The sequence below is a fragment of the Cnephaeus nilssonii genome (genome assembly GCF_951640355.1).
Source record: "Cnephaeus nilssonii genome assembly, chromosome: 14".
Classification (NCBI taxonomy): Eukaryota; Metazoa; Chordata; class Mammalia; order Chiroptera; family Vespertilionidae; genus Cnephaeus; species Cnephaeus nilssonii.
The window spans coordinates 39,998,361-40,024,575 of NC_137085.1; the positions used below are offsets into that span (position 1 = coordinate 39,998,361).

Genomic DNA, 26,215 nt, shown 5'->3' on the forward strand with positions numbered 1-26,215 from the left:
CCATTTTTCTTCACTTTAGTATGTAGAACTACAAGTGCTGAAAGTTTACCCTAGGAGTATATCTATGAGGTTAACAAGTCTAGAAAAACAAATAAACAAAAAAATCAGGTAATAAATAGAAAAATTTTGGAAACTTACAGTTCTGCATCTTTGGAAGCTTACCTGTAAACTAAAGGGCTCAAGGTCAGATTCTTTTTCTTCTTTTTATTTTTTGATCAAATTTATCTCATATGTGTACTTTTGTGTAAGACAAGTTTAGGTGGGTTAAAAATTAGAGAAAACGTAAACAAAAATTCAAGATATAACGGGTTGGAGAATGCAAGCTAAGAAGTAAGCAGTTTGTATGCTTAGATATCAAGACCTATGTGGAGTTGAATTTATCCAAATGACTAAAAGGCCCACATTTAATTTAATAATTCATAAAATCCCTTTATACCAAGGGACAATACATGCCAATTATCCATTTAAAAAATAATTTGGAAGTATTTATTTTTTTTCTTTTGAGGGGGTTGGGTCTTCACCACCTTGAACTGCATTAGAGGCAGTGTGACCAGGGGCACAGAATCTACAGTGCTTCATATAAAGAGAATAAATATCAGGGCACTGTGTCTCAGGCTCTGGGTAAAAGAGAATGCCATGGTTCATTAAACAAACATCTAGGTGGCTGCTTTTAAGCATACCCTGACGATACAGTGGGAACAAGACAGAAATGGCCCCAAGACTCAGGACTGCTCACAATCTGATACAGCAGTGCTGTGGTCCATGCCAGTGGGAAAATAATTAGTTTAGATGAATGCTTAAAAATGGAAGAAAAGCTACATGAAAATTTTTTTGTTTGAATTTATTTGTCCTCTTTCATTAATCTAAGTTCACCTGTTGAGTCAAGCCACCCAGTTGGGTTGGGCATGAAGGTGGAGTGCACACTTGAGTCATATTCTGAGAAGGACACTACCTACACAACCCTTCTAAGACCTGGACTGCTGCTCTGGCATTTGGGATTTTCATCATGGCTCAGGATAGTCTACATCCTTATCTGAGGAGCTGTGACGGGCCAACGAGCTTCTGGGCTTCCTATAGAAACATGTTCTGTTCCTTAGCATCTCCACATATTAAGCAACCTGCGCACCAGTAAGACTTACCCTGCAACCAAATGGTTCTATTTTCCCAGGACTTCCCAGTTTTAGCTCTGAAAATCTCATGTTCTAGGAAACCAACCCCTCATTTTCAGGCAAACCTAGACAGGTGGTCACCTTCAGTCTAGGACTATGTGGCTTTCACCCCACTTAGTTAGCACAGGTTGCTCCAAAAGCTACAGTAAAGCCTTTCCTTGCTTCCTGTTTCATCGGCAATACTATATTTTTGTATGTTCTTACTTTTCCTTTTAATGCACTACCAGCACATGCTTTTTTTCCTTCTTATTTCCAATTCCCTTTGTCTAGAATTCTTCCAGTGGCTTAAATAGATTCCAGGAAAGCCTTCATTTGAAAGCCTTTATGTAAGAAATAGGAAGGCAATGCCTTACCATCTCTTGACATTCCTAGGGCAAGACACTTCTGCAGTCGGCAGTGTTGGCAACGGTTTCTGTTGGTTCTGTCAATTAAACAGTTTCTCTGCCTTGGGCAGGAGTAAGAGGCATTGTTCTGCTGGCTCCTCCTGAAGAATCCCTGGAGGGGAGAAAAAGAATGGGAGGGAGATAGAGACATAAGAATGGGAACAGAGACTATTAACATATATATATTTGCTACATTTTCTCCAGTGAACATAACTGCGTTTGATTTTTAAAATTCTTTGGATGCTTAAGGATGTTTCTACCAGGGAAAATATGTGCTATCTATAGAGATAGGAAAGTAGCATTCATTCCTTCATTCAATCAATGTTTACTAAAGACATTTGCGAGCTATGCTGCTTTATGCAAAGAAAACCAGAACAGAGCTCCTGCCCTAAAAGAACAGTGGGAAAGGAGTGGCAGAGGGAAGTGTCACTGCTAAGCCAAATATGACAAAACTTGATGGGGATGATAACAGAGGCTTATGTCAAGTGCAGTGGGGGTGAGGGACTGGGGTATTGGTTGAAACAGCAGTATTGAGGAGTTTGGGCTCGGTATATACTACTATCTTCCTAGTTTCTAAGATGCATTTTTGCCATTTGAAAATTTTTGAATTTGGCCAGAATGTATGTGGAAGGTTGTTTTTTGAACCAGTGATGTACTTTTAATCAATCACATCGTTGAATAAGAAACCATAGTATATTAACTGTTCAATAAAACATAAGCAATAAGTAAAAGCTGAATTAATGCTCTCTGCTTGGCCTCAGGCTATACTGATGTAGGAAGTTTTTATGTAAATAAGTTTGGTTCTTTTTGGTACACCATGAACTGCCATGGACCATACATTGCCCTCCTGAATAAACCACAGCTGAGTTTATTAATTTTTTACTTTTTGGATACCACTTGCCTTAGTTATCTTATAGAAGACCCTACCAGGAAATCAACATTTTCTCTAGAGATACAAAAGTGTCATTCACCTATTTAATCAGTTTCCCTAATCACTCTTCACTCTTGCATTGCAATATAGCCAAAGAGCCAAGTGCAACAAAGTGGTAGTCTACAGATTTACCAGGAGAAATTTTAGGAAAAGATAACCCACAGTAATATGTTTTGCAAGAGGAAAGCTAGAGAAGTTCCAGGTGGTAAACCCAATACCCATCTTGCTGAGAGGCCTGGAATAGGTCCCCTGACTTCTGTCAAAAGGGTGTGTGTGTCCTCAACAGGAGATGGGGTGGGGCTGGGACTAAGGTGAGGCTCATGAGGCAGTTACCTTGGCCCCAAAATGTAAGGATCACCCAAAAACTTGGTAAACAAGATAAGTCATATAATAACACAGTATATTAAAAATCAACACTAATGCAAAAAATCTTCCAGCTGTTTAACTAAAGACAAGATCAAGATTAGCGATTGCCCTTTGTTTCAGGCTCCCATATGGCCCGGCATGGCACTGTAAAGAGAGGTTGGCGGGCCTGGTGAAAAACCTCAGAAATGGATGCGCGGCCCAGGATCTTCATAGAGAGAGCGGGCCAGCTGGTTTTGTGGTGTAACCCCCAAGCCTTTCAACAACAAAGACTAGTTTCATCCCCACAAATACATGTGTATTATTTATTTAATGGACCAATGGTGGCAGAACGCGGTATCTGATGGCCCAGTTCTAACGAATTCATGCCCCTTAAAATGGAGATCATAACCAACCAAGCCCCCAGGGATTGAAATGATGTATTTCATATTCTGCAAAAGCTGTCAGAAAGCATAACCTCAGCCCATCGGAACTGACTAAAGATACCTTGGGAATTTACAATTTAGGGAAGAATTGGGCGGTTTTGAATTTTTGGATACTCTCTAGGGCCACTTACTTAAATGAATGGGCAGAAAAGACCCTTCTGACGTCATGGCTCCAAGCCTAATTTAAGGCCAATTTGACATTAATTGTGAGGCATTACTTATGTATCTGTTGCTCATTATTGTAAAAAATTGACTAGAAATTCGAATAAGTGCACAAGCTGACTTGATGTTGTTTAAAATGGGTTGTTTATGTTGACTGGGAAACAGTATTATGAAAGCTCAGAGGTTGCTACTAGATGTGCTGACACTGACATCTTGTTCTAAACAGAATTTCTTGAGTGTTCTGTTTCAAGAAAAACGTAGCATATTTACAACTGTGGGTTTTCCCATGGAATTAAAAAAAACAACAACACCAGTGTGGTGTACAATGTCATTTTGACTAAAACCTCAGTGTGTGCTTCAGAATAGCAACCTAATTTCTTTGATTGTGGATTCCTCCTTTAAATAGAAGAAATGACAGGAGCCTAAACACTTGTCCCTGGCTATTGACCTGTTGGGATATATTTGTTCAGTAGTTAAATCTTTTGGGAATTACTGTTTCAAATGTTTTGCTCCTTAACATGAACATATCCTTATCTTTTGATATCAGATATTTTCCATTAGAGCTTATGCAATGAAACACAATACATTTCTGCTTTGAAACTAGTCTAAAAAGCATGTGTGTGTGTGTGTGTGTGTGTGTGTGTGTACACTATGTAAACTAGACCAGCTTTCACTAGAGTGGGTTCTGATTCCAAAATTATTAGCATTTGTGAAGAAAACCATCTACCTGCCCAACAGTAGTGATAACATTCTGGGAGGGTAAAAAATTGCTGATTTGTACTTTTGCCTTATTGTTCCTTATGATGAGTTGAAAAAATTGCATGAAAGTGGATAACATGCAGTTCTTTTTTTTAAAAAAAACTTTTTTTATGGATTTCAGAGAGGAAGGGAGAGGGAGAGAGAATGGAAACATCAATGATAAGAGAGAATCACCAATCGGCTTCCTCCTGCATGCCCCCTACTGGGGATTGAGCCTGCAACTTAGGCATGTGCCCTGACTGGGAATTGAACTGTGACCTCCTCATTCATAGGTCAATGCTCAACCACTGAGCCACACCATCTGGGCTAATATGCAGTTCTTAATTGTGGGTCTGCAGAAGAATGAAAAGCACATCTCATGATGTTCAAATCACTTTGAAAGAAAGTCAGTATATCAATGGGTTCTTATATTAATGTTATTTTCCCTTTTCTGCATCCCTCCCCAATTTTATTTTCATATATTTCTTTTTTTCCTTACCTCCAGTTTTAATTCCAGGAATCATGGTTTTTTTGTGTGTGTTTTTGAGACTATGATAAGACATTGCCAATTTTTCATACTACTACTTGACAGATATAGAATGTTTTGTTTTATTTATATTTGAAAGTCTCTCAAGATTCTTAGAACCAACCTTAAATTAATGATTTACTCTCTTGCATTTTTTATCAAAAATATAATTGCTTTTATCAGTAACTTTGCCAGCATATCTCTTTTCCTTACCAGACTACAGCTGATTTTATTTGTTCTGGTTCCACGTTACCCTTTAAAATTAGTTGTAGAACTGCTTTTACTAGTATTTCCCCCTTGATATGTAGTCTTTCTTTTCTTCTAAAGATTAAGTCAACAAATGTACTATTAAGTTTCAAATTTCTCTCATTTCAGATTAGGTCTGTGTTAACCACTATACCCACCAACTTACTTTCTCTCTTTCTCTTTCTCTTCTCTCTCTCTCTCTCTCTCTCTCTCTCTCTCTCTCTCTCTCTCTCTCTCTCTCTCTCTCTCAGCTTTGTATTTTAAAAGCAACTTGTCCATTTGTTTTGCAAGGAATGGTGAATCTGTCCTGGAGGGGGACATTGAACCAAGAATGAAAACACCCATGTTGTTGGCCATGTTCTCTCGCTAGCCAGATCAGTGACATTGGTCAAATGACATAATCTTGTTTATACCTCAGGACCTCATTGAAAAATGAGGAGGTTAGGCAGATGCTTTTTAATTAATTTAGAGATTATCTGGTTTACGTCTAACATTTCATGCTTCCAGGTTTGTTTGTTTTTTTACATTTTTCTGGAATGTGAGAATAAAGGATGGCTATATGCATAAATGCAACTCTTCCTTTGACTTCTTACTCAAGCAGATAAATAAATGTAGGCCCATTAGCTTATAATCTTTATTTTCACCTTTAGTTTCTTCATATAGTAATAAATGCCCTAGAATTTATTGGAGATAATACTGATTTAAAAAGGGAAGAATCAGCATTTATATCTCTGTAAATGTGAATAATTCAAGCTTTTACGTAACAATCTGTTTTTAAGCATCTGCTGACCAGTTAGACAATAGCAAAAAGGTGAAAGGCCAAGGCATGGAAAACCCACCCACCAATCAAGCAAGAATCCCCGAATGTCAGCAGCAGGCACACGAATGCTATAGCAGGCCTTCTTTAAAACGGTGTCACCACATGCATCCTGAGGTACACAGGTGCCTGAGGCAAACACGGATGCTGTGGGCAGTGCTGTGTTAAAGCCCCATACCTTGCAGCCTTCACACGTGATGACTCCGTAGTGGATCCCGGAGGACTTATCGCCACAAATTTTGCATGGTATCACTTCAATTTGTGCTGAAAAGGGAAAACAGACATTTTGAGCTCACAGAGTTGTCTTCTTACTTTCACCCCCCTACCTTCCTCTCCACCCCTCCCTGCCATGACCTTGGTGCTTGAAGACACTGGCGTGGGAGTAGAGGTGTCGTGTGGTGTGATCTACTACTATTGGAATGGCCTCCCTAAGCCCCTTCTAATTGAAAGGGCGGGGGGGCATCTAACTTGCTTTTTTCCCTCAAACTAAAGAATATAACCAGAAAACAGATGTTTTGTAAACTCTTGCCTTCATCATTTTCTCCTTTATAAACTTGACCTTGAAATAATGTGAGTCAAAAATCCCTTGGACCTGAGGCTTTGGTTTTCTTATTTTGCACTTCAAACATTAGGTTAAGAAGAGCTATCACATTGCCTGATTTCAATAATTTTTAAAATAGGCAAGTAAAGCAAAACTGGAGGGGGTGGTGCTGATTTTATACATTATGTGGCTGAATGTTTACTTGTGAAAATGCCGATGATAAATCAGTCAAATATTTACTGAGCATACTCTATATGTCCACTAAAATAATAAATGTTGTTTACATAAGATACAATATACACACTAGGAAGATTTGCTTTTCCTACACCCAAATTAAAATATGCAAAATATGCTTCAAAATGCTTTGTATATGAATGTGCCACGTGGATGCTTTTCTACAATTTCTGACCTTTAAATATACAAAATAAATAAATGCAAGCAAGACATAAACCTCTTTACCTTATTGTTCCACCTTAAAAATGATACCACTTTACATTTTTTGCAATTAAGTATTTCATAGTAAGTTTAAATTGAGGAGGAATATAGGGGGAAACCTGGGGGGGGGGCACGGGGGTGATGGCTAGCAATCTGAATCTGTGCCAGTGACCAGTGTCCTAGTGCACATTCTTGTTAGTCTGTAATTAAGTCACTGCCCCTTCCTTAGGCAATAATCTGTTTTCCTGGGTGCTCCCAGTTTGCAGGGGCCATGGGCCAGGAATTTGGCAGCTTGGCCGAGGGGTGGAGGGGTGGGGGGTCGCTGGCGCCACCCAGGCCAGGCATTTAGATACAATCTAACTTCCCCAGTCTCACTGACACAGGAGGGGATGTGAAAGCCCACCACAAGAGCCTGTTAGTTAGGAAACAGATAGGAAACAAAGAAACTTAGGAATATATAAGGGGTGGTCTCATTGTATTAACTGTTCAGGCTTTGGATCTTCGAATTCCCTGAGCCAACAGCGCTGCTTTAAATAAAGGGTTTTTCCTGAATCTCCGAGTACTCCTTGTATATTTTCTGGTTGCCTGGTAAATTCTGCAACAAAATCATCTTTATAAGCAAAGAAATTCAGTGTTGTGTTCTATGAGAAAACTGAGGCTCAAGGTGGCTAATGATGCCTTGAGTTGACTAAGGAGATGGCAACCAGAAATTAGCCAGTTTTCCTGATACTTCATTCAGTAACCCTTTCTCGGCCTCCCGCAAAGATAAAATATGAATACAATTTTGAATTCCTATATTATCCCAGGAGCACCAGCCATAGAGATATTGATAAAAACATCAGAAAAGACAAAGTTGACTAAAATGCTTATTAAACTATTTTATTAGCTTCTTTTCTTTTAGCTTTCAGATTACATGAACTAGTATTTGTTTTCAAGATTTAGTGATGTGGAAAAAAAAAAGAGAGATTTTATGTCATTCTACTCTGTTCTGTTCTCCTTGATTCCAGTCCCTAATCTGTTAATGATTGAGGCCATGGCAAAAATAAAATCTCTGATCTTGTTTTCTGCTTTATAAAGCTCAGCTGACAAGCTTCATTGATTTGTGAGGGTTAAATAAGATATTGTATGTAGAAGTGCCTTGTAAGTAGCAGAGTTGTATAATGTCAGTCTTCTTCATCAGCAGCAGCATCATTGTTAACTGGTATTTTTAATGCTTTTGGACAAGAAATATGATAAGCCACATCATTATTCTTTTATTAAAAATCTTATTTTATTAAAAATACCAAATGAATAAAAATTTGTTATTTATACTATTTTTGACAGTGATAACCTTTTGAACAGTAAATTCCTTACAATGATTACAAAATTGACTAAGAATCGCAGGTATCCATTGTACAGTTGTTAGTCTTATATGATATTAAGTCAGGGGGGCTCTTTGCATAAATTACTCCTCAGGGAGTAACTTACACATGGGGCGAATCTGCTTCAATAAGTTCTTAATTATAAAATGATCTAACTCTAAAGGAAATGAAAATAGAGGTAATTTGCCCCCTGGGAAGTGAGAAGATGTTTTTGAAAGCCACAAAGGTTATCTTACACAACTTCGGAAATACAAATGGGATAAGAAATGATTTGATAGAGCATCTGCATATTTATACATATTTATAATCCTAGCTCAACATGTAATCCTGAAGAACCATAAACATTAGAATAGTATTTTTTAAAGAGAAAGAAGCCACTTAAGGGTATATGTGTGTTGCTGTGTGTAGGAAGGGATCAATGGTTTGGAAAACCTATGACTATTTTTACTTATTATGGCAGAATAGATAATCTGAGGTCTATTATAGATGAAGATAAATTAAAGTCACTAATCCTTTTGTCTCATTTAAAATAAACTGCTTCTGAGCCACAACTTGATAATTCATACTATGTATTTTTTATATGTTTTTAAAATTGATTTTAGAGTGAGAGGAATGGAGAAGGGCAGAGAGATAGAAATATTGATGGGCTGCCTCTTGCACACCCCTTACTGGGGATCGAGCCCCAAACCCTGGCATGTGCCCTGACCTGAAATTGAACTGTGATCTCCTGGTTCATAGGTTGACGCTCAACCACTAGGCCATACCAGCTGGGCTTTACTATGTATTTTATAAAGCACATCTTCAAGACAGAGTATTTCAGACACTGGTTAAGACAACAGGTCATGTGATTGCTCCAATGTTTGCCATGTCTAAATGTCTCACCACTATACCAGCCATTCTCTCCAATATAACTGACTTGCAGTGCATACAGATCCACTGACATGCTATCTATCATGGTTTCAAACTGAGCATCTACGGAGGATTTGCTGGCTTGGACCTCATCACCTGTTGCAATGATGGTGTGATAAGGAAACTGAGGAGAGAGTTCAACTTTCATACTTTTGCTTGACTCATGGATTAATTAAAAAATAGCCTTCTCTGACAGATAAACATAGAGGAGCTGAAATGCTCTGAGAGATGGCTTGAGATATGTGGAGAGCGGCTACAGCGTTTGGACAGGTTCAAGCCTGGGACCAATGAGAGGGCACGATCCTCCTGTGGCAAAGCCACCTGCAAGTCCCAGCACAATGATAGCCAAAGGCTATAGTTGTAAGCTTGACCTTATGGTCCAAACCTGTGGTCCCACATGGCTGAGTGATATAGGCTGCGGGATGTGCAGCAAGTAAACAAAGTTTGATCAGATGCATGTAATTGAGTAAATTCGAAATCTTCGAGAACGTTGTAAACATCTTGACCACGCCTTCACTTTGCCTCGTGGAATCTGGCTATAAAATGAAGACTAGGCTTGCAGGCTGTGGCACTGTCTCTCCATCAGAGAGCAGTGTCCCACCTAGCGCCCAGATTTATTCTCTTGTCTGTCTTTTCTCAGTCCTTCACCACCCCCTCTCAGGTTCAACCATGGCCGTGCCGGCTCGGCACCGAGATATGCTGATCTTTTTTCATTTCTTTTTTCTTCCTCTCACTTTTATTTTTCTGTTGGTAATCCTTTGTAGAGACTACTTAAAAGTTTATTTACCAGTTAATTTTTTGTTTATAAAAGCAATCAGATAGTTTTTTGAAATGATTCTTACAATGTCAAAGAAAGTCATGATATACTTAAACTTATTTCATGGTTTACCTTATATTAGAACCATTTTTGAACTATAAATAATTTAATACCCATAGTTTGGCAGAGTTATGTAATAGTTACAGAGTAGTCAAAATTTGTCTCTTGTTTGAAGATGGCAGGGTCTGTCCTTGCTCAGAGCACCTTCCCATCCAACAAAGCCACCATGTGTTGAATCCTTTCTGCTTATCTTTCCTTCTGCTCCCTTAGATCCCCCTGCCTGTGGAGACAGGTATTAAGTTAGATTAACCAATCTAAACTATTGAGTTAATTAGAAAATGTATTGCTGTGATCCATAAAATTACCTTAACGTTTTTTTCTCATTAAAAAAAACTTTATTGTTGAAAGTATTACATATGTTCCCCTTCTCCCCCATTGACTTCTTCTAATCCACCTCCACCCCCACATCCCAAGCCTTCACCACCCTATTATCTATGTCCACGTGTTACGCATATGCATACAAATACCTGAACTTTTAAAAGCAACCATCAGGAATGGTAGTAAGAATGGGCTGTTCAGATACTTTCTGGCTGGTGAAAGTATTTTTACTGTGTGTGCTCTTGTGACTCTCAGTTCCTACCATTCCATCTCTTACAACTCAACCTGGCCATTTTTATATTCTGGGCATTCCAAGTCCATTGAGGACAGAGTCCAGGTTTATTTCTTTGTTATATTTTCTGTGGAGCCCAAAAGAGAATTTTTATAACTCTTTAAAGCAGTGGTCCTAAAATTGTTTTTCTTTTAGTACAACCAAAAAAATTGACATATTCCCTTCTATAAAAGAGGCTTTAAGCAACACTGATTTTCCATATATGAGGTGAGGAGAGAAAAATCAGAATCTTGAGGTTGGGGTGGATGCATACTTTGGAATAGGCCCCTAGGTGATTCTGATATGATATGATAAGGCCCCACTGAGTATTCAGTGAAACAAGTTATTAAGTAGGAAATCTCCGTAGCAGGTAAACCATCTGTAAAGAAGTAAAACCTGGTACAAGGCTAGAATCTGAAAATACTTAGGAGTGACTAGTAATTCGTTCTCTGTTTCCTAACCTTTGGTTTGGGGCTATACTTGTGGCATCTTCTGTTTTCTGGGCCCCCCCCCCCCCCCCCCGCTGCTTTTTTCCTTTAAGAAGAAGAAGCATCTACCCAGTCTATAATAACTCCCATTCCAGACCACTGGATTTGCCTCTCAGTTTCTGTTTTTGAGAATTTTACAGCTGTGCTAAAAGCAGGTAGTGAAGGAAAAACTCTTAATGTCTGAGTAAAGCACAATTTACACATACAAAAACTCCAATAAAGATGACTATTTTGGTCGAAAATCCTTTTGCAGGTGGTCTCAGTAGCCCAGGCTGCATCTCTTCTACTCAAATTGCATCTCATTTATCATTTGTGGCAAATCCAAGTTAAAAATCACTGTCTGTACTCATTCTTTTTCTCACGGACAGACTGGTAAGTGTCTACCTTTATCAGGTATAAAACCTTCCGCTGTCACATGCCAGCAAATCTAAAGAATGAAGTCAGTATTCCTAAGATCTGGTTCCACTTAACTTTGATTTATCAGAAAATAACCCTAAGACTGGAATGGGATGGAGGCGTGGGAAAATGAAACCCTCAGGAAAAAGTTAAGTCTTTGAGCTTAGCCCTTAAATCAGGCGTCCTCAAACTACGGCCCGCGGGCCACATGCGGGTGTTTTTGCCGTTTTGTTTTTTTTTACTTCAAAATAAGATATGTGCAGTGTGCATAGGAATTTGTTCATAGTTTTTTTTTTAAACTATAGTCCGGCCCTCCAACGGTCTGAGGGACAGTGAACTGGCCCCCTGTTTAAAAAGTTTGAGGACCCCTGCCTTAAATCATAATATATGATGATTGTAAAGGATTCCTGTTGTTGGGTCGTATATCTCATCAGGCACACAACATCTTAATCCCAGCTTCCTGCTTAAATACCAAACATAGCTCATGAAATTCAGTGCACTCTAATTCCTACTAGAATGCCCTCACATCTATCAGCATTTGGGGTCTCCCTTTCTTCTCACACTCTTCTCTGTAATAATCTGGGTGGTGGTCTGTATGAGCTGTCTATTCCATTCAGTAGAGAGCTCCTAAATGACCTAAAGGTAACATTTGTTTTTACAACATTATAATTTCCTAACCTATGTATCGTTGGAAACTAGAGTAAGAAAAAAAATTACTATCGTATGGTGTGGCAAAAGAATGACTTTTTCAAAGGCACAATTTGTAGGATTATCATGAAGAGAGTTGATTTATCTTTTCCACAAGAACATTTTCCCCTGAAGTGCTTGCCTACTCTCACTCCCCAGAAGACTTAAATAACAGAGAATATAACCCACAAAGAACAATGTCAGTGATTAGGATCATCATTAGTGGCAATTACTGATAACAAGTTAAATATCTCCTTCGGAAACAAAGCAAATCACTTTTATAAATCATAGTGGTTTTAAACTCATAATTTATGAATTCCCATTAAATACCTCTTGTCCTGTAAAAGTTTTAATTCTAATGTGATAATGTGTGTGTAAAACCTGACATCCTTCAGATTGAAAGCAATTAATTAATGTCTTCTGTGACCACTCACATTGTGGTCCGGATACTATGGCCCTGGCATGGAAGCATGAAAGAAATGCAGACCTTCCAGCCTTATTCAAGCCCGGCTGGTGTGGCTCAATGGTTGAGCATCAACCTATGAACCAGGAGGTCACGGTTCGATTCCCGGTCAGGGCACATGCCTAGGTTGCAGGCTCGATCCTATCCTCAGAGTGGGGCATGCAGGAGGCAGCCGATTAATGATTCTCTCTCATCATCGATGTTTCTATCTCTCTATCCCTCTCCCTTCCTCTCTATTTTTTTAAAAAAAAGACTTAGTCAAGACCAATCGACTCAGAATTTGCTGTTTAACAAGGTCCCCAGGACAGCATTGGAGTTTGAGAACAAATGTTCTGTGATGCCCAGGTAATTCAGCTGTAGCTACCCTAAGTGAGAACTGAAGGCATTTTTAATTTCTCTGGCACTAGTGGAAGTTAAAAACTTCACAGGATTCTAGAAAAGTAGTTTCTGCTATTTTTTTTTTTTTTTTTGCATTTCTGTTTTGTGCAAAAGGCAGTAAGACAATTGAAGGATTGTTTACAAAAAACTCTGGTCATTAATTGACCAGGCAGAAGAAAGAGAAGCCAGTCTATTCCCAGAAACATCTTGCATGATTGTAATGAACACCCAGTATACCCAGTTTCCTTTGCATATTTAACTGTTGTCAGCTGTGCCTACATCTTCACATTCTGAGACAGTGTTTGGACAGATTCAAGCCTCGGACTAATGAGAGGGCACGGTCCTTTCTTGGCAAAGCCACGTGCAAGTCCTAGCTTGGAGGGCAAAGCCCTCCCAGCACAAGTATAGCCAAAGGCTATAGTTGTAAGCTTGACCTGATGGTCCGAACCTGTGGTCCCACGTGGCTGAGTGATATAGGCTGCGGGAGGTGCAGCAAGTAAACAAAGCTTGATCAGGTGCATGTCATTGAGTAGATTCGAAACCCAAGAGAACGTTGTAAACATCTTGACCACGCCCCTACTTTGCCTCGTGGAATCTGGCTATAAAATAAAGACTCGGCTTATAGGCCGTGGCGCTGTCGCTAGCTCTCCATCAGAGAGGACAGCGTCTCACCCAGGCCCAGATTTTTTTCTCTGTCTTTTCTCAATCCTTCACCGCCCCCTCTCAGGTTCACCCATGGCCGTGCCAGCTCGGCACAGCCACTAACTCTGGATGCTGAGTGCAAAAGAGCCTCTCTTGAAAAGATGTTTAAAAATAGTTTTTCTATTTTAAAAATGGAATTGCACCAAGTCTCCTTCTTTTGGTGGCGGTCGGGGGGTCAAGCAATATTTGAAACAGAAATGAACTCATTTCAGCTATTCGTGTTAATTCTGGAAATATTTGGAAAGCTGCCCCACCTCCTGGGTGCAGCTTAGTTAACACAGAGTCGGGGAGCCATCATGCCCATACTCGTTGCAGTGCTCTCATCTGTTACAATGCTTGTCTCAAAGTGGGGTTCCTATTATCTGGGCGCTGGATAGATACGCAAGCACTTAGGTCCTACCCGAGACCAACGGAATCTGAATCTTCATTGTAACAGTGTCTCCGTGACGCACATAGGTAGTAAAGTTTGAGACAATCTGGAGGAGAGAAAGGGAAGACATTCTACAATTTAACTCTCTGGGCTTCTGCCCCAAACTCAACTCTCTGTACAGAGAACTTTATATACAAAAGAAGACATGCACTCCACTTGATAGCTATTTTTCCCAGTTATAAAAAGAAGGAAACAGCAATTATTTTGCTTCAGTGAAAAAAACCCTGTCTCTCCTTACTTCCTTAGTTTGTTTCTGAGCCTCCTTCTCTCATCTCCATTTTGCTGAAACCTTCCACAGGAAGCTCGTTTCCACAGCACTATTTCCACTGAAGGAGAGCAGGGATGGGACTCCACACGCCAGGTCACACGTGTGATTCACAGTGACCAGGCAGAGTTCATGCCCTTGGGGAAAATTCAAAAAAGAGCAAAAAAAAAAAAAAAAGCCTCTTTTCAGGAGATGAAAAAATACAGCCGTTTTATGTTAAAAATTCAAGTTGCATGAAGAGAATGAAGAAACAAGTCACAGAGTGACTTATATTTACAGAAAAAATATTGTAAAACACATCTGATAAGACTTGTAACCAAAATATTCAAAGAGCTCTTTAAATTCAAAGAAATGGTAAAAAATCAAAACAGACACCAAAGAAAACATGGATGGCAAATCAGCCTATGAAATGATGCTCGACATTGTATGTCATTAGAGAATTAAAAACTCAAACAACAATGCAATGCCACTATATCTTAGAATGACTAAAATTAAAACACACACACACACACACAACACACCCAAAACCTGACAATACCAAGTGCTGGCGAGGATGCAGAGCAAAGGGAATGCGTTTATGGCAACTTTATTCATAATTGCCCCAAACTTTGAAAAAATAAGTATCCTTCAATAGGTGAGTGGATAAACTACCAGTGATACATCCAGACAATGAAATATTATTCAGTGATAAAAAGAAATGGGCTATTAAGCCATGAAAAAGACATGGAGGAACTTCATATGCATGCTGCAAGGTGTAAGAAGCCAGTCTTAACAAGCTATATATGATTCCAACTGTATGAAATTTTGGAAAAGGCAAAACTTTAAAGACAGTGAAAAAAAATGAATGGTTGCCATAGGTTCTAGGGAGGGAGGTGGGAGAAATAGGTAAAACACAGAGAATCATTAAGGTAATGTGTGGAGAGCGGCTACAGCGTTTGGACAGGTTCAAGCCTGGGACTAAGGAGAGGGCACGATCCTCCTGTGGCAAAGCCACCTGCAAGTCCCAGCACAATGATAGCCAAAGGCTATAGTAAGCTTGACCTCTTGGTCCGAACCTGTGGTCCCACGTGGCTGAGTGATATAGGCTGCGGGATGTGCAGCAAGTAAACAAAGTTTGATCAGGTGCATGTAATTGAGTAGATTCGAAACCTGCGAGAACGTTGTAAACATCTTGACCATGCCCTCACTTTGCCTTGTGGAATCTGGCTATAAAATGAAGACTAGGCTTGCAGGCTGTGGCACTGTCTCTCTATCAGAGCAGTGTTCCACCTAGCACCCAGCTTTATTCTCTTGCCTGTCTTTTCTCAGTCCTTCACCGCCCCCTCTCAGGTTCACCCATGGTCAAGCTGGCTTGGCACATATGATGCCCAATGTGGGGCTGAGTATGGGAACCTGGGGCCAGCTTGGCACAGTAATGCAACTAATCTGTACAACAGTGCAATTATGGATGCATGTCTATGAGTTTGTCAAAACTGATAAGGTACCACACAAAGAATGAACCTTAATGTAAACTATGAATTATAGTTAAAAATAATGTATTAGTACTGGTTCATTAATTATAACAAGTATGCCACACTAATGCAAGATATTAATAACAGGGGAAATTGTATCTGTCGGGGTGGGGCCAAACTTGCAATTCAGCCCCCATAGCTTCAGCGCTGAATCTTGAAATACGAAGAAATGATAGGATTGAAGAGATCATCTTAATTTGTACTTCATCTTTAAAGACAAGTATGAGTTCAGAGGTTAGAGAAAGGAATATTTGGGTTCAGTTCATCCTTACATAAGATGGCCTTTTTCAAAAAAAAGGGGACATAGAGCATTTTAAAGAAAAGTATTCTCATCTGCACACAGCACCAGCAATTATTTTAGGGGTGAAATAATTTTAAGATTTCACTCTAGAAGCTTCCTCTTATAATGTCACCCTATGCTAAACAACACCAGCATATCAATGCAGGTAGTGGTTTTAGCCACTGGAAAAATGTGGGATTAGTAGTGCATGGCTCCCTGGAAGTCTGAAGTGCCTGTTCTGCTGATACTGCACACTTCCCCTAAAGAGATTAACAGCATAATCCTAAATATTATAGGACCCGAGCTATCTTATTTTTGAGCTCATCAGATCCAGCATGCTGCACATAATCCCTAACAGCTTTATTCAGCGTTTATGTAAGCTGGTGAAGGAGTAGTAGGAACACAATGACAAAGTAGTAAGAATAGATACTGTGATGTTCAAATTCCATTTTAGCAAGTTTCCTCCTTTTGAACATTCTTTTTCTACGAGCAGACAATTCACAGTCATTGTTTGATACTTTATAATAACATTCGCATGGAGATGTTTGTGGTTGTCCTTTGCTAGCTGTGTTTCTTATACATGACTTTTTACCAAAGACATTTGGATGCAGGTGGACTACATTGGTAGGAGAAAATGTGCATTTTGGTTTTGCTTTTTGTCGTTTCTTCAGAGCAGTGGTTCCCAGTGTGGGGCACAGGCCCCACAGGGGGGTCAATTTGATTCTTAAGGGGGGCAATCTGAGAATGAATTGTTAACAGTGGGTTTTTTGTATTTCTTATGGTTCTACAGGCCTCATATACAGTATTTAAATATATATATTGTGACATATTTATGCATTTCAGTTCTCTATTATACGTGTTGAAACGTTATTTACTATTTTTCATATCACTTCATATTATTATTATTTTTTAACAGTTCCTTAGTGATTTCTTCCTCAGTACTTCAACTGTCCTTTTGTTCTTTTATTTTTCTCTTTCATGAATGCCATGCTCTTTGGAAGCTTGTTTAGACCAAGTTAATAGCCGTTTAGGCTTTCTCCACGTGAATAGGAGTTCACTTTTTGAATAATAAGAATTAATATGTCACGGGGGGTGGGGCATCAGGATTTTAGACATGCTTAGGTGGGGCATGGCCAAAGAAAGGTTGGGAACCACTGCTTTAGAGGTTTGAAATACTTCTAAAGCAGCAGAGATATTTATCTTGGGAAAAATAATAATAGAGGAAAAAGACTGGTGAAAACCAGAAATTGCTACCCATAGCACCAAATATTCTACTGTAGTAACTTAAAAAAAGCTGTAGCTTTGTCCTAGCCTGTTTGGCTCAGTGGATAGAACGTCGGCTTGCACACGGAAGGGTCCTGGGTTCGATTCAGGTCAAGGGCACATGCCCAGGTTGCGGGCTCGATCCCCACTGAGGGGTGTGCAAGGAGGCAGCCGACCAATAATTCTTTCTCATCATTGATGTTTCTCTCTCTCTCTTCCTCTCCCTTCCTCTCTGAAATCAATAAAAAAAATATTTAAAAAGCTGTAGCTTTAATTTCGAGTATTCCTTTTAATTCCCCTAAAATTTAAGAGGAAAGCAAAATACCTGCTTCTCTTTGCAAAATGTAAAGACACGTTTATTCATACAGCTTACTTAAAAAATGAGTTGTGCGTGTGCACAGATAAGTTCTTAAAATCAAACGCTGTGTTTTAGGTAGTTTTACAAGAGAAGGAAAATTCATGGTTGTTTTTTCCCCTTATCACCAAGTCAGTGGAGACAAGAACATTTATGTTCACCTGTCAGCCTTTGCTAATTGTAATTCAAGCCCAAAGAGGATTAAGTACATAGACGTTAATATGTCCAGTGTTATTAATTTCTGAACAACAATAGCAACAATAATCTGTCAGTTGTAAGGATAAATAGTTGTTTGAAGATTCCCTTGATGTCAGAACTGCAACCTCCTGGTAATCATTTATCTCACCAATAAAATCTTTATATACATAGATTTTGAAGCCAGTGTAAAATTGCATTGAAACAATACCTATTCTTTTCTAAAAATACTAGCACTAGGAAGCTTTAAGCATTGTGGAAAGATGTAATTCTAAGTTTATATACTATCTAAAGAAGCTTCAGTTTGATTAGTAACTTTTTTTGAACAATTGTAAGTTTTATGTTATTTGAAAGAATTATATATCAATTCATATCTTAATATTGTCAAATGTTCATTGCTATGTAGTGTTAGCAAAAAATGGTAATAAATAATGCAGTATGATTTATTGCCATTTTAAAACCATGCTCAGAGCCTGCCCATGCTATGAAATAATGTATGTTTAAGGAATTATGCACTAACTTACACCAAGTAAACTTAGGAGAAAAAATACAGAAACATAATTCATCTAATTGTTAATCATCATTCAATGAAATAGACTTCTTTTGAAAATAGATTTCTTACATAGGATTGTGTTTGGTATAATATATTCATAACCTGAATTTTAAAAATATTAGAAACGTTTAAATGATAGCAATGCCAATGACTAAAATCAAGATGCAAAATTGTGACGAGGTTGTTCATACTGTTAACTGCAGTGTTTTTGTAATGTGGCAGATGACTATTTAAATTCAGCCTCAAATCTTACACATTCAGTAATTCACTTCCGGATATGATAATATTTATATATAAATATGTTCTCCAGTATAAAATAAAGCCTGAGTGACTTTTTATTATGTACATTCTTGAGTCAGAAAAGTATTTTATTGTTCCCACACCTAGCCATTAATTTATTTCACTGAGAGCTTATACATGCTTACTGTCTTGCCTTGAGAACAATTCATACATACAGCTACGTGTCACAGAGAGAAGAAAATGTAAAACTCACCAGTGGCGTCAGCTTTAGACTTTAGCTCGTTCTCACACATTTTGACGTTGCAATTAAAAATCTAACTGAAAAATATTGCACTTTTCACTAGAGGTCTGACTACTGCTCCTATGTTACCTCACAACTAGAATCCCAACAGACTGCATTAATGAGATTAAATGAAAGAGGAGTTAAAGGCATCAACTGTTCCATTTCATTAAGTAAGGGTGAAGGGCTGCCCAGGCAAGCACGGCGGAGGGAGAAGACTGGCTTTTCTTTTTGGAGAAGAATGCAGAGTTTGCTAAATCGCAATCAGCAGTTTAAAAACACCCCCCCCCCCATTGTATAGACACTTAGACACTTATAATTTTTGCACTGCAATTCTTTTTCATCTGTTGGAATAGGCATATGCCAGGTGAGAGTCGTCTGTGATTATAAATAAATAACATAAATTTCCTTCAGGATTGGCTTGCTCCATTTATTTTGGACCCTCTATTGAGGTCCAGGTGAGGGATTACATAAAAGTATTACCAAGTTCTGTCCCCCCAAATATCGGATCAAAGTTGTCTAAGCACACTAGTATTTTAAAGTCAAAGAAAGTGTGCATCCCTTATAGCTGCAGCGTCAACAAAGCCTGGGAACCAGTTTGGGACTTCATGCTAGCGGGCCACTTGGCCCCAACCTTGAGGTCTAAGGCGATTTCATTCTCCCAGCATGCCTCAGTGCTCGCACTTATAAAATAAGAATGATAAAGACACACGGACTGAAATTTCTGATCCTGAACTCCTGTCACCAAGAAGGATAAATATATAAAAATTGCTTTGACTGCCATATAAAATGCATGACCTTTCTGTGAGAGCAAAATGCTCACATGAATATCAGCTTTATTTAACTTTTGCTTAGAGTTACTAAATTGTTTCAAGGATAAATCTCAAACCTTGCTCTTTACCCCTCACCTCTCTACCACATTTGGCAGCTCTCATTTTCTATTCAGTAATCCCTTGTCACAAATGGTTTCTTGATCTTCTCCCTTCTGTTTCTCTCTCCCTTAGACATCTTTGCTTTTTCCTGGTTCACATTGGAGTAGAACTACTTTTCCTTGGACACAAAGGCAAGGGGTGGAGAAGTGGTTAGGGGAGGCTGAGTAAATCCATTAAATATGATTGTCAACATGGTAGAGCTGAGCCCAATGGATGCCCATTGAAATAATCTGGAGAATTTAAAAATATTGATGCCCAGAGATTTCTCTCTTACCTCCCATTGATTTGGGATTTGAAACATTTCCAAAGTAATTCGAATGGGCAACCAGGATTGAAGACCCCCCGAATGTTTCTCAGAACCACCAGAGACATGTGTTAAACGTATAGGTTCCTGCCCCCACCAACTACTGAGTCAGAATGCTTTGAGGAGGGGCCTGGAGAGCTATAGTAATAAGCACAGGTGTTTGCTGTGATAGGAGCTTGGACTTTGAATTAGAGTATTTGGTTTTGAATTCTTGGGTAAGCTACTTAACATTTTCTGTGCCTCAGGTTGTATACCTCTAAAATAAGATCATAACACCTATCCGCTAGAGTTGTGTGAGGAGTAAATGTGAAAATCCTTAGCACAGAGCCTAGTACAAATTGGAAGTCTACTTAAAAATAAATCTGCCTACCTTTGCTTATGAAAGCATGCATTTTGGCTCTTGACTTTGTTTATTCGGTTAATACAACTAATTAATTAATAATAAATATTATTTGTACCAGGCACTGAGAAATAAGTATTATGGAGCTCACAGTTCATGTGTATTGAAAACCTATAAATTTAAACCTATTTAAATTCTTCCATTGTGATTGTGAGTTTTCTGTATAATACTAGAAATAATATATATTTTTCTTAAATACTTTTGTTTTTTAGATTTTTAGATAGAAAGGAAGGGAGATGGGAGAGAAATAGAAGCATCAATGATGAGAGAGAATCATTGATCAGTTGCCTCCTGTATGCTCCCTACTGGGGATCAAGCCTGCAACCTGGGCATGTGCTCTGACTGAGAATTGAACCAGTGGCCTCTTGGTTCATGGGTCGGTGCTCAACCCTTGAGCCACAACGGCTGGAAATAATATTTTTAGAAGACCTTTTTGGTAATGAGGAGTAGGAAGGTCATTTAAAAACTTTCCTTGGTCAGAAAGTAAACAGGTTTGGGGGATAGCAGATGTTTCGTGTGTTATAGTTTAAATAAGGAGACAGAATTATTCTCTGTGAACTCTTTAAAGGGTATTTAATACTAGTGAGGTGTGAAGAGCGGCTACAGCGTTTGGACAGGTTCCGGCCTTGGACTAATGAGAGGGCATGGTCCTCTCGTGGCAAAGCCACGTGCAAGTCCCAGCTTGGAGGGTAAAGCCCTCCCAGCACAATTATAGCCATATGTAAGCTTGAACATATTGTCTGAACCCGTGGTCCCATGTGGCTAAGTGATATAGGCTGCAGGAGGTGCAGCTAGTAAACAAAGCTTGATCAGGTGCATGTCATTAAGTAGATTCGAAACCCATGAGAATGTTGTAAACATCTTGACCACGCCCCTACTTTGCCTCATGGAATCTGGCTATAAAATAAAGACTCGGCTTGCAGGCTGTGGCGCTGTTTCTCCATCAGAGACAGCAGTGTCCCATCTAGCCCCAGCTTTATTCTCTTGTCTGTGTTTTCTAAATCCTTCACCGCCCCCTCTCAGGTTCACCCATGGCTGTGCCGGCGCGGCACAGTGAGGCATTAAATTTATAGGCACCAGTCATAGGGTGCTGGAAGCCAAATCTCAGGTTTAGAAAGTTATATCTCCTCATGCCTCCTAAGCCTTGAAAAATACCCAGCTCCTGCTCTGGCCAAAGGAAGTGGGCACCAAGGATATCAAAACAGACTCATTGGCATCTTAATGCACAGAGCATGCTCATTCTCCTGGAAGCAAAGGGCAGGCAGGGTTGGAGATAGGAGCACCTGCTTGGGGCTGGGATCCGGCCTATAGTTAGGAAGAAGGAAGAAATGGTTGGGATTTCTCTAGAGTTACAGTTTTATCGTATCACTGTCCTTCTCAAAACTTTTCAGCCCCTCTCTGTGATTCACAAGATAAACCTAATCTCCTCCTGGGCCTGGCTTTTCACAGCCTGCGTTTGCAGGTACTCACCCTGTGATCCAGGGCCAAAGGCAGCCATCTACCTTCAGATTCTTCCCCCAGTTCCTTACTTCTCTACCTTTTTTCACTTCTCTGTTCTCCTTGGCCCTCCTGAAGGCCTCACTCCAATCTGCTCCAACTACCCACATCTGGCCAACTTTTGAAAAGCTAGCTCAACTCCTACCACTTCTGAAAAGCATCCCCTGAACACTCCATCTGCAGGGTTACCCTGGGTAACCGACCATTCATTGGTCCTGGTGTTCTTCATTAATCCTCTTTACATGCTTACCTTTCACCTTGACTGTAAGCTCCTTAGGGATAAAATCATATCTTTGTGTGTCTCCCAGTGTCTGGCATAGAGAGTCAATAACATGTATGGAGTTGATTAGTGGGTGATGGTGTACCTGCTGAATGACTGTAGCTCTGGGGACAACAGATAAATCCCATCACCTACTTCCACCATTTCCTTTCACTTGCATTTCACTCTGATAGCTCATCTTTGGGACATGCAAGCTTATTTGCTTGCTGCTACTTAGTGGAGATGAGAGAAGGTTAAGAAAAAAAAGGGCCTGCCTCCTTTTGCTCTTTATTTAGTCATAACTGGTTCTCAGTATAGGAACAAGGAGGTTGAAACAAAAAAACTTCTCTTGAGCTCCCATTTTCCCTTCATCAACTAACAAGCTTTCTTTTTACCCCGTTTGTTTGGCATTTAATTGCCACTTTGGAGTCTTGTCCCATTGGTTTAGGTCTTTTCTCTGTCTAGTAGGGAGATTTCTTTTTCTCTGGTTGGGAGTATTATCATTAGAGGCAAGGGGGGGTTGATAGCTCTCCCTTGACCCTGTTCCACTGTAAGTAGTGGCAATTAAACACTTGTCACACCAACATAGTACTTAGACTGTCCCTGGTACCACAATACATTAGCTAGTGGGACAAAAAGTTCTTTTAGAAAACCTCCTAAGATTTGGGGGCAAATGAAAGATGAAGCTTCTTCATGAAGTGTCTTAAACGAGAGATAGCTTGAATTATAGGAAACTGTCCCTGTTTAGCACAGTGGTTCTCCAAGTCTAGTTCCTCAGAATAGTTGGATCAGCAGCATCACCTGGGAACTTGTTAGAAATGCAAATTTCCGGCCCCATCTGAGGCCTTCTGAATCAGAAACTGATGTGGGTGCATGTATATGTGTGTGTATGTGTGTGAGTGTGTGTATGGGGTGTGTGTGTGTCCAGCAGTCTACATTTTCACCCTCCAGTTGGCTCTGACGCAGTCATATTTCACAGCCACTGGTTTACAGCTTGGGTTTTCCAATCAGGAGAAGCTACAGTTAATTTGCAGCTCTCACATACTGGTTGTATGGTTATCTGGACAAATTATTTTATCTACTGATGCCTCTGTTTCATTATTTGTAGAACGGCCATAAGAATACCTACATGATGGAAGTGTTGAAAAATTTAAAGTGAGATTTTAAAATATCTGATTCCCAAGAGATATGCATAGACCAATTCAGTGAGAATTTTTGGAAGACCAAGAATTTTTTTTTTTTTTATAAAAGACAAAATAACTCTGAAGTACAGAATAATATACTTTTGTTATATATTAAAATCAGCATTACCAGGAAAAAGAGGTGTGAGATTAAATGCAGATAAGAATTAATCATCAGTAATGCCAGATATTGAATTCATTATTTCCATGATTTTGCCCCAACTTAATAGTAGAAAAGTACAGAGAAATACTAAAATGTAGATTCTAAAATAGGATTTTCCAACTTTGCCATTACCGATATTGGACTTTCAGCCTCCAGAACTATGAGAAATACATTTTTGTTAGTTATAAGTCACCAAATAAATGATTAAGACAGTAAATGCTAGCTCTCCTTGATGGATAATTGATGGATAGATAGATAGATAGATGTTAGTCTTATATTGATTCCACACCCATGGGATAACTTTTAAAGTCTTTACAAAGAAGTTCTTATCCATTCATCAATTTCTTCTTCGAGTAATACATCAGAATAACTAAATACTCACATACTAGTACATCTTAGGGTCTACAGCTGGTGTTGGAGAAGATCAAGGGGATGTCAGAATCAGAACCGAGTTCTGCTTCCACCCTTTTCTAGCTGTGCGCCTTTAGGAAGTGACAACCTCTCAGAACCACTGTTTCTTCCTTTGTCAAGAGGGAAAATAATTACTGTTTCATGTACATGTTATAAAAATTATATCATACATGTGAAAGCTTATAAGCCAATATCCTGGTATACAGAAGGCACTCAGTAAAGATTTAATTCCCTTACAGTCATAATTGATGAGAGCATAGTAGGAAACAAAGGTGGGCATTGTCCCTATCTTCATGAATATAGACTTTGAATGGCATAATTCATCTAAATTGACAAGTAAGCAGTTAAAAGGGTTTCTCTAGTCACAATAATATTTTATCCTGCCAAAATTGCATTTGAAAAATTAGGTTTCTGAAGGGTACTTAGTAAAATTAAATATATTAATGTTGTCAAAACTAAACATATTATTTATAGTAATAATAAATTTAATCATAACTGGTTCTTAGTATGTAAATGCATCATTTATGCTATTGCTCAACAGCAAAATTGTAAACATCTTTGGCTTCTATCCACTAACTGTGACAACTAAAAATGTTTCCAAATATTTCTAAATATACCCTGGAGGACACTTACTTTGTACAATCCATTTAAGAAACTTTAGCAGCTTAATTTTGATGCAGTGTAGAGTAGTGATTATTGCTTTAATCACTAGCTAAATTATTGTGGTGACTGAGCTTGCAAATATTTAAACTTTGGTACAAACCCGTATTATAAAAACCATTTACATTTCCAAACATTTTATCCAGCAGTGCTCCTACTTATTTTCCACTCAAGGGAAAGAAATATTCAACAACAAAATGGAAAACAAAGAGACTGGTAATATTCTTACTGGTTGACATTCGTAGTATAACCAAATTCAAAGGGCAGAAATCCTGAGCCCTTATTTTCTAACACATTCCTAATGCTTCCTTCTGACACAGGTTTTAAATTGTAAGAAAATGAACAAGAGTAACTTCCCAGTATCATGTAAAGTAGATTCCTTTTATTATATGAGTTATGAGGTTGATAAAATATGTAAGGTAGATTGGGGGGAACAATCATTTTTTTATTTACATTAAAAAGTGCTGAATATTTTTAAAGACTAAATTTTTAGAGCAGTCTTACAACAACATTGGAATATAGAGGTTTTCCATGTTAAGTCCTGCTCACACACATGCACAGCCTCCCCATTATCATCATCATCAGAATTTTTTTAAACAAGGATGAACTTACATTGACACATCATTATCACCCAAAGCCCATAGTTTACATTAGGGTTTCCCTTTGGTGGTGTACATTCTATGGATTTGGACAAATCTATAATGACATGCATTGACCATTATAATATCATACAGGGTATTTTCACAGTCTTAAAATCCTCTGTGCTCTGTCTATTCATCTTTCCCTCTTCCTCTTCCCCCAACAACCACTGATTTTTTTTAATTGTCTCCATTGTTTTGCCTTTGATATTTTGAGATTAAGCAAACACCATTTCACTCAATAGTGTTTAGTTTTGCAGAAATATAGCTATTAAGAGTTAAGACTTGAACATTAAAAAATGGCTGAAACCCAGTCAGTCATGTTGAATTTGACATTTGTTCATTCAGGAAATACATGTTTGTTGAATGCAAACAATATTCTAGTAACTGAGTTAAATATCTTTCCCTAAGGTCCTTTCTAAGCCTATATATAATAAGACCACTATTATCTGGTATCATGGGAGACAGAGTGATTTTGCATGTGCAACATCTGAGGATGCTAAATATGTGACATTACAGGATGAGCTTTAAGTATTTTGATCCAGGACACATGACTACGTTCTGCTGCACCTGGGACCTGTAGGATTACACACTCTTCATGGGCTTCATCCAGGCTAGCTCAGAATTTTACAGCAAAACCATTTCCACTTCCCAAGAGTCTGGCCTTCCTCCTTTGTGGCAGTCAAATAAAAAGAATAACTTTTATAAACATCGGTGATTTTTTTAAACCTTAGACCTCCAGTTTCTGTCATTTATTGCTATTGATCAAATTCCTTTCTTTTCTTTCTGTATAAAGGCAACAACAACATATC

At 38.8% G+C, this 26,215-nt stretch overlaps 1 protein-coding gene across 1 annotated transcript in view; it reads right to left on the reverse strand.

The window, feature by feature from the left end:
• The window catches only part of RORB (RAR related orphan receptor B), a gene marked incomplete at both ends in the record, with an annotated part of 62,760 nt that extends 43,789 nt beyond the window's left edge, over positions 1–18,971 (reverse strand). The window contains 3 exons of the mRNA XM_079789953.1: positions 1,523–1,664; positions 5,939–6,024; positions 18,932–18,971. Of these exons, the coding sequence (XP_079646079.1) occupies positions 1,523–1,664; positions 5,939–6,024; positions 18,932–18,971 (268 nt within the window). The remainder of the gene's footprint in view (positions 1–1,522; positions 1,665–5,938; positions 6,025–18,931) is intronic.
• Positions 18,972–26,215: the final 7,244 nt, after the last annotated feature.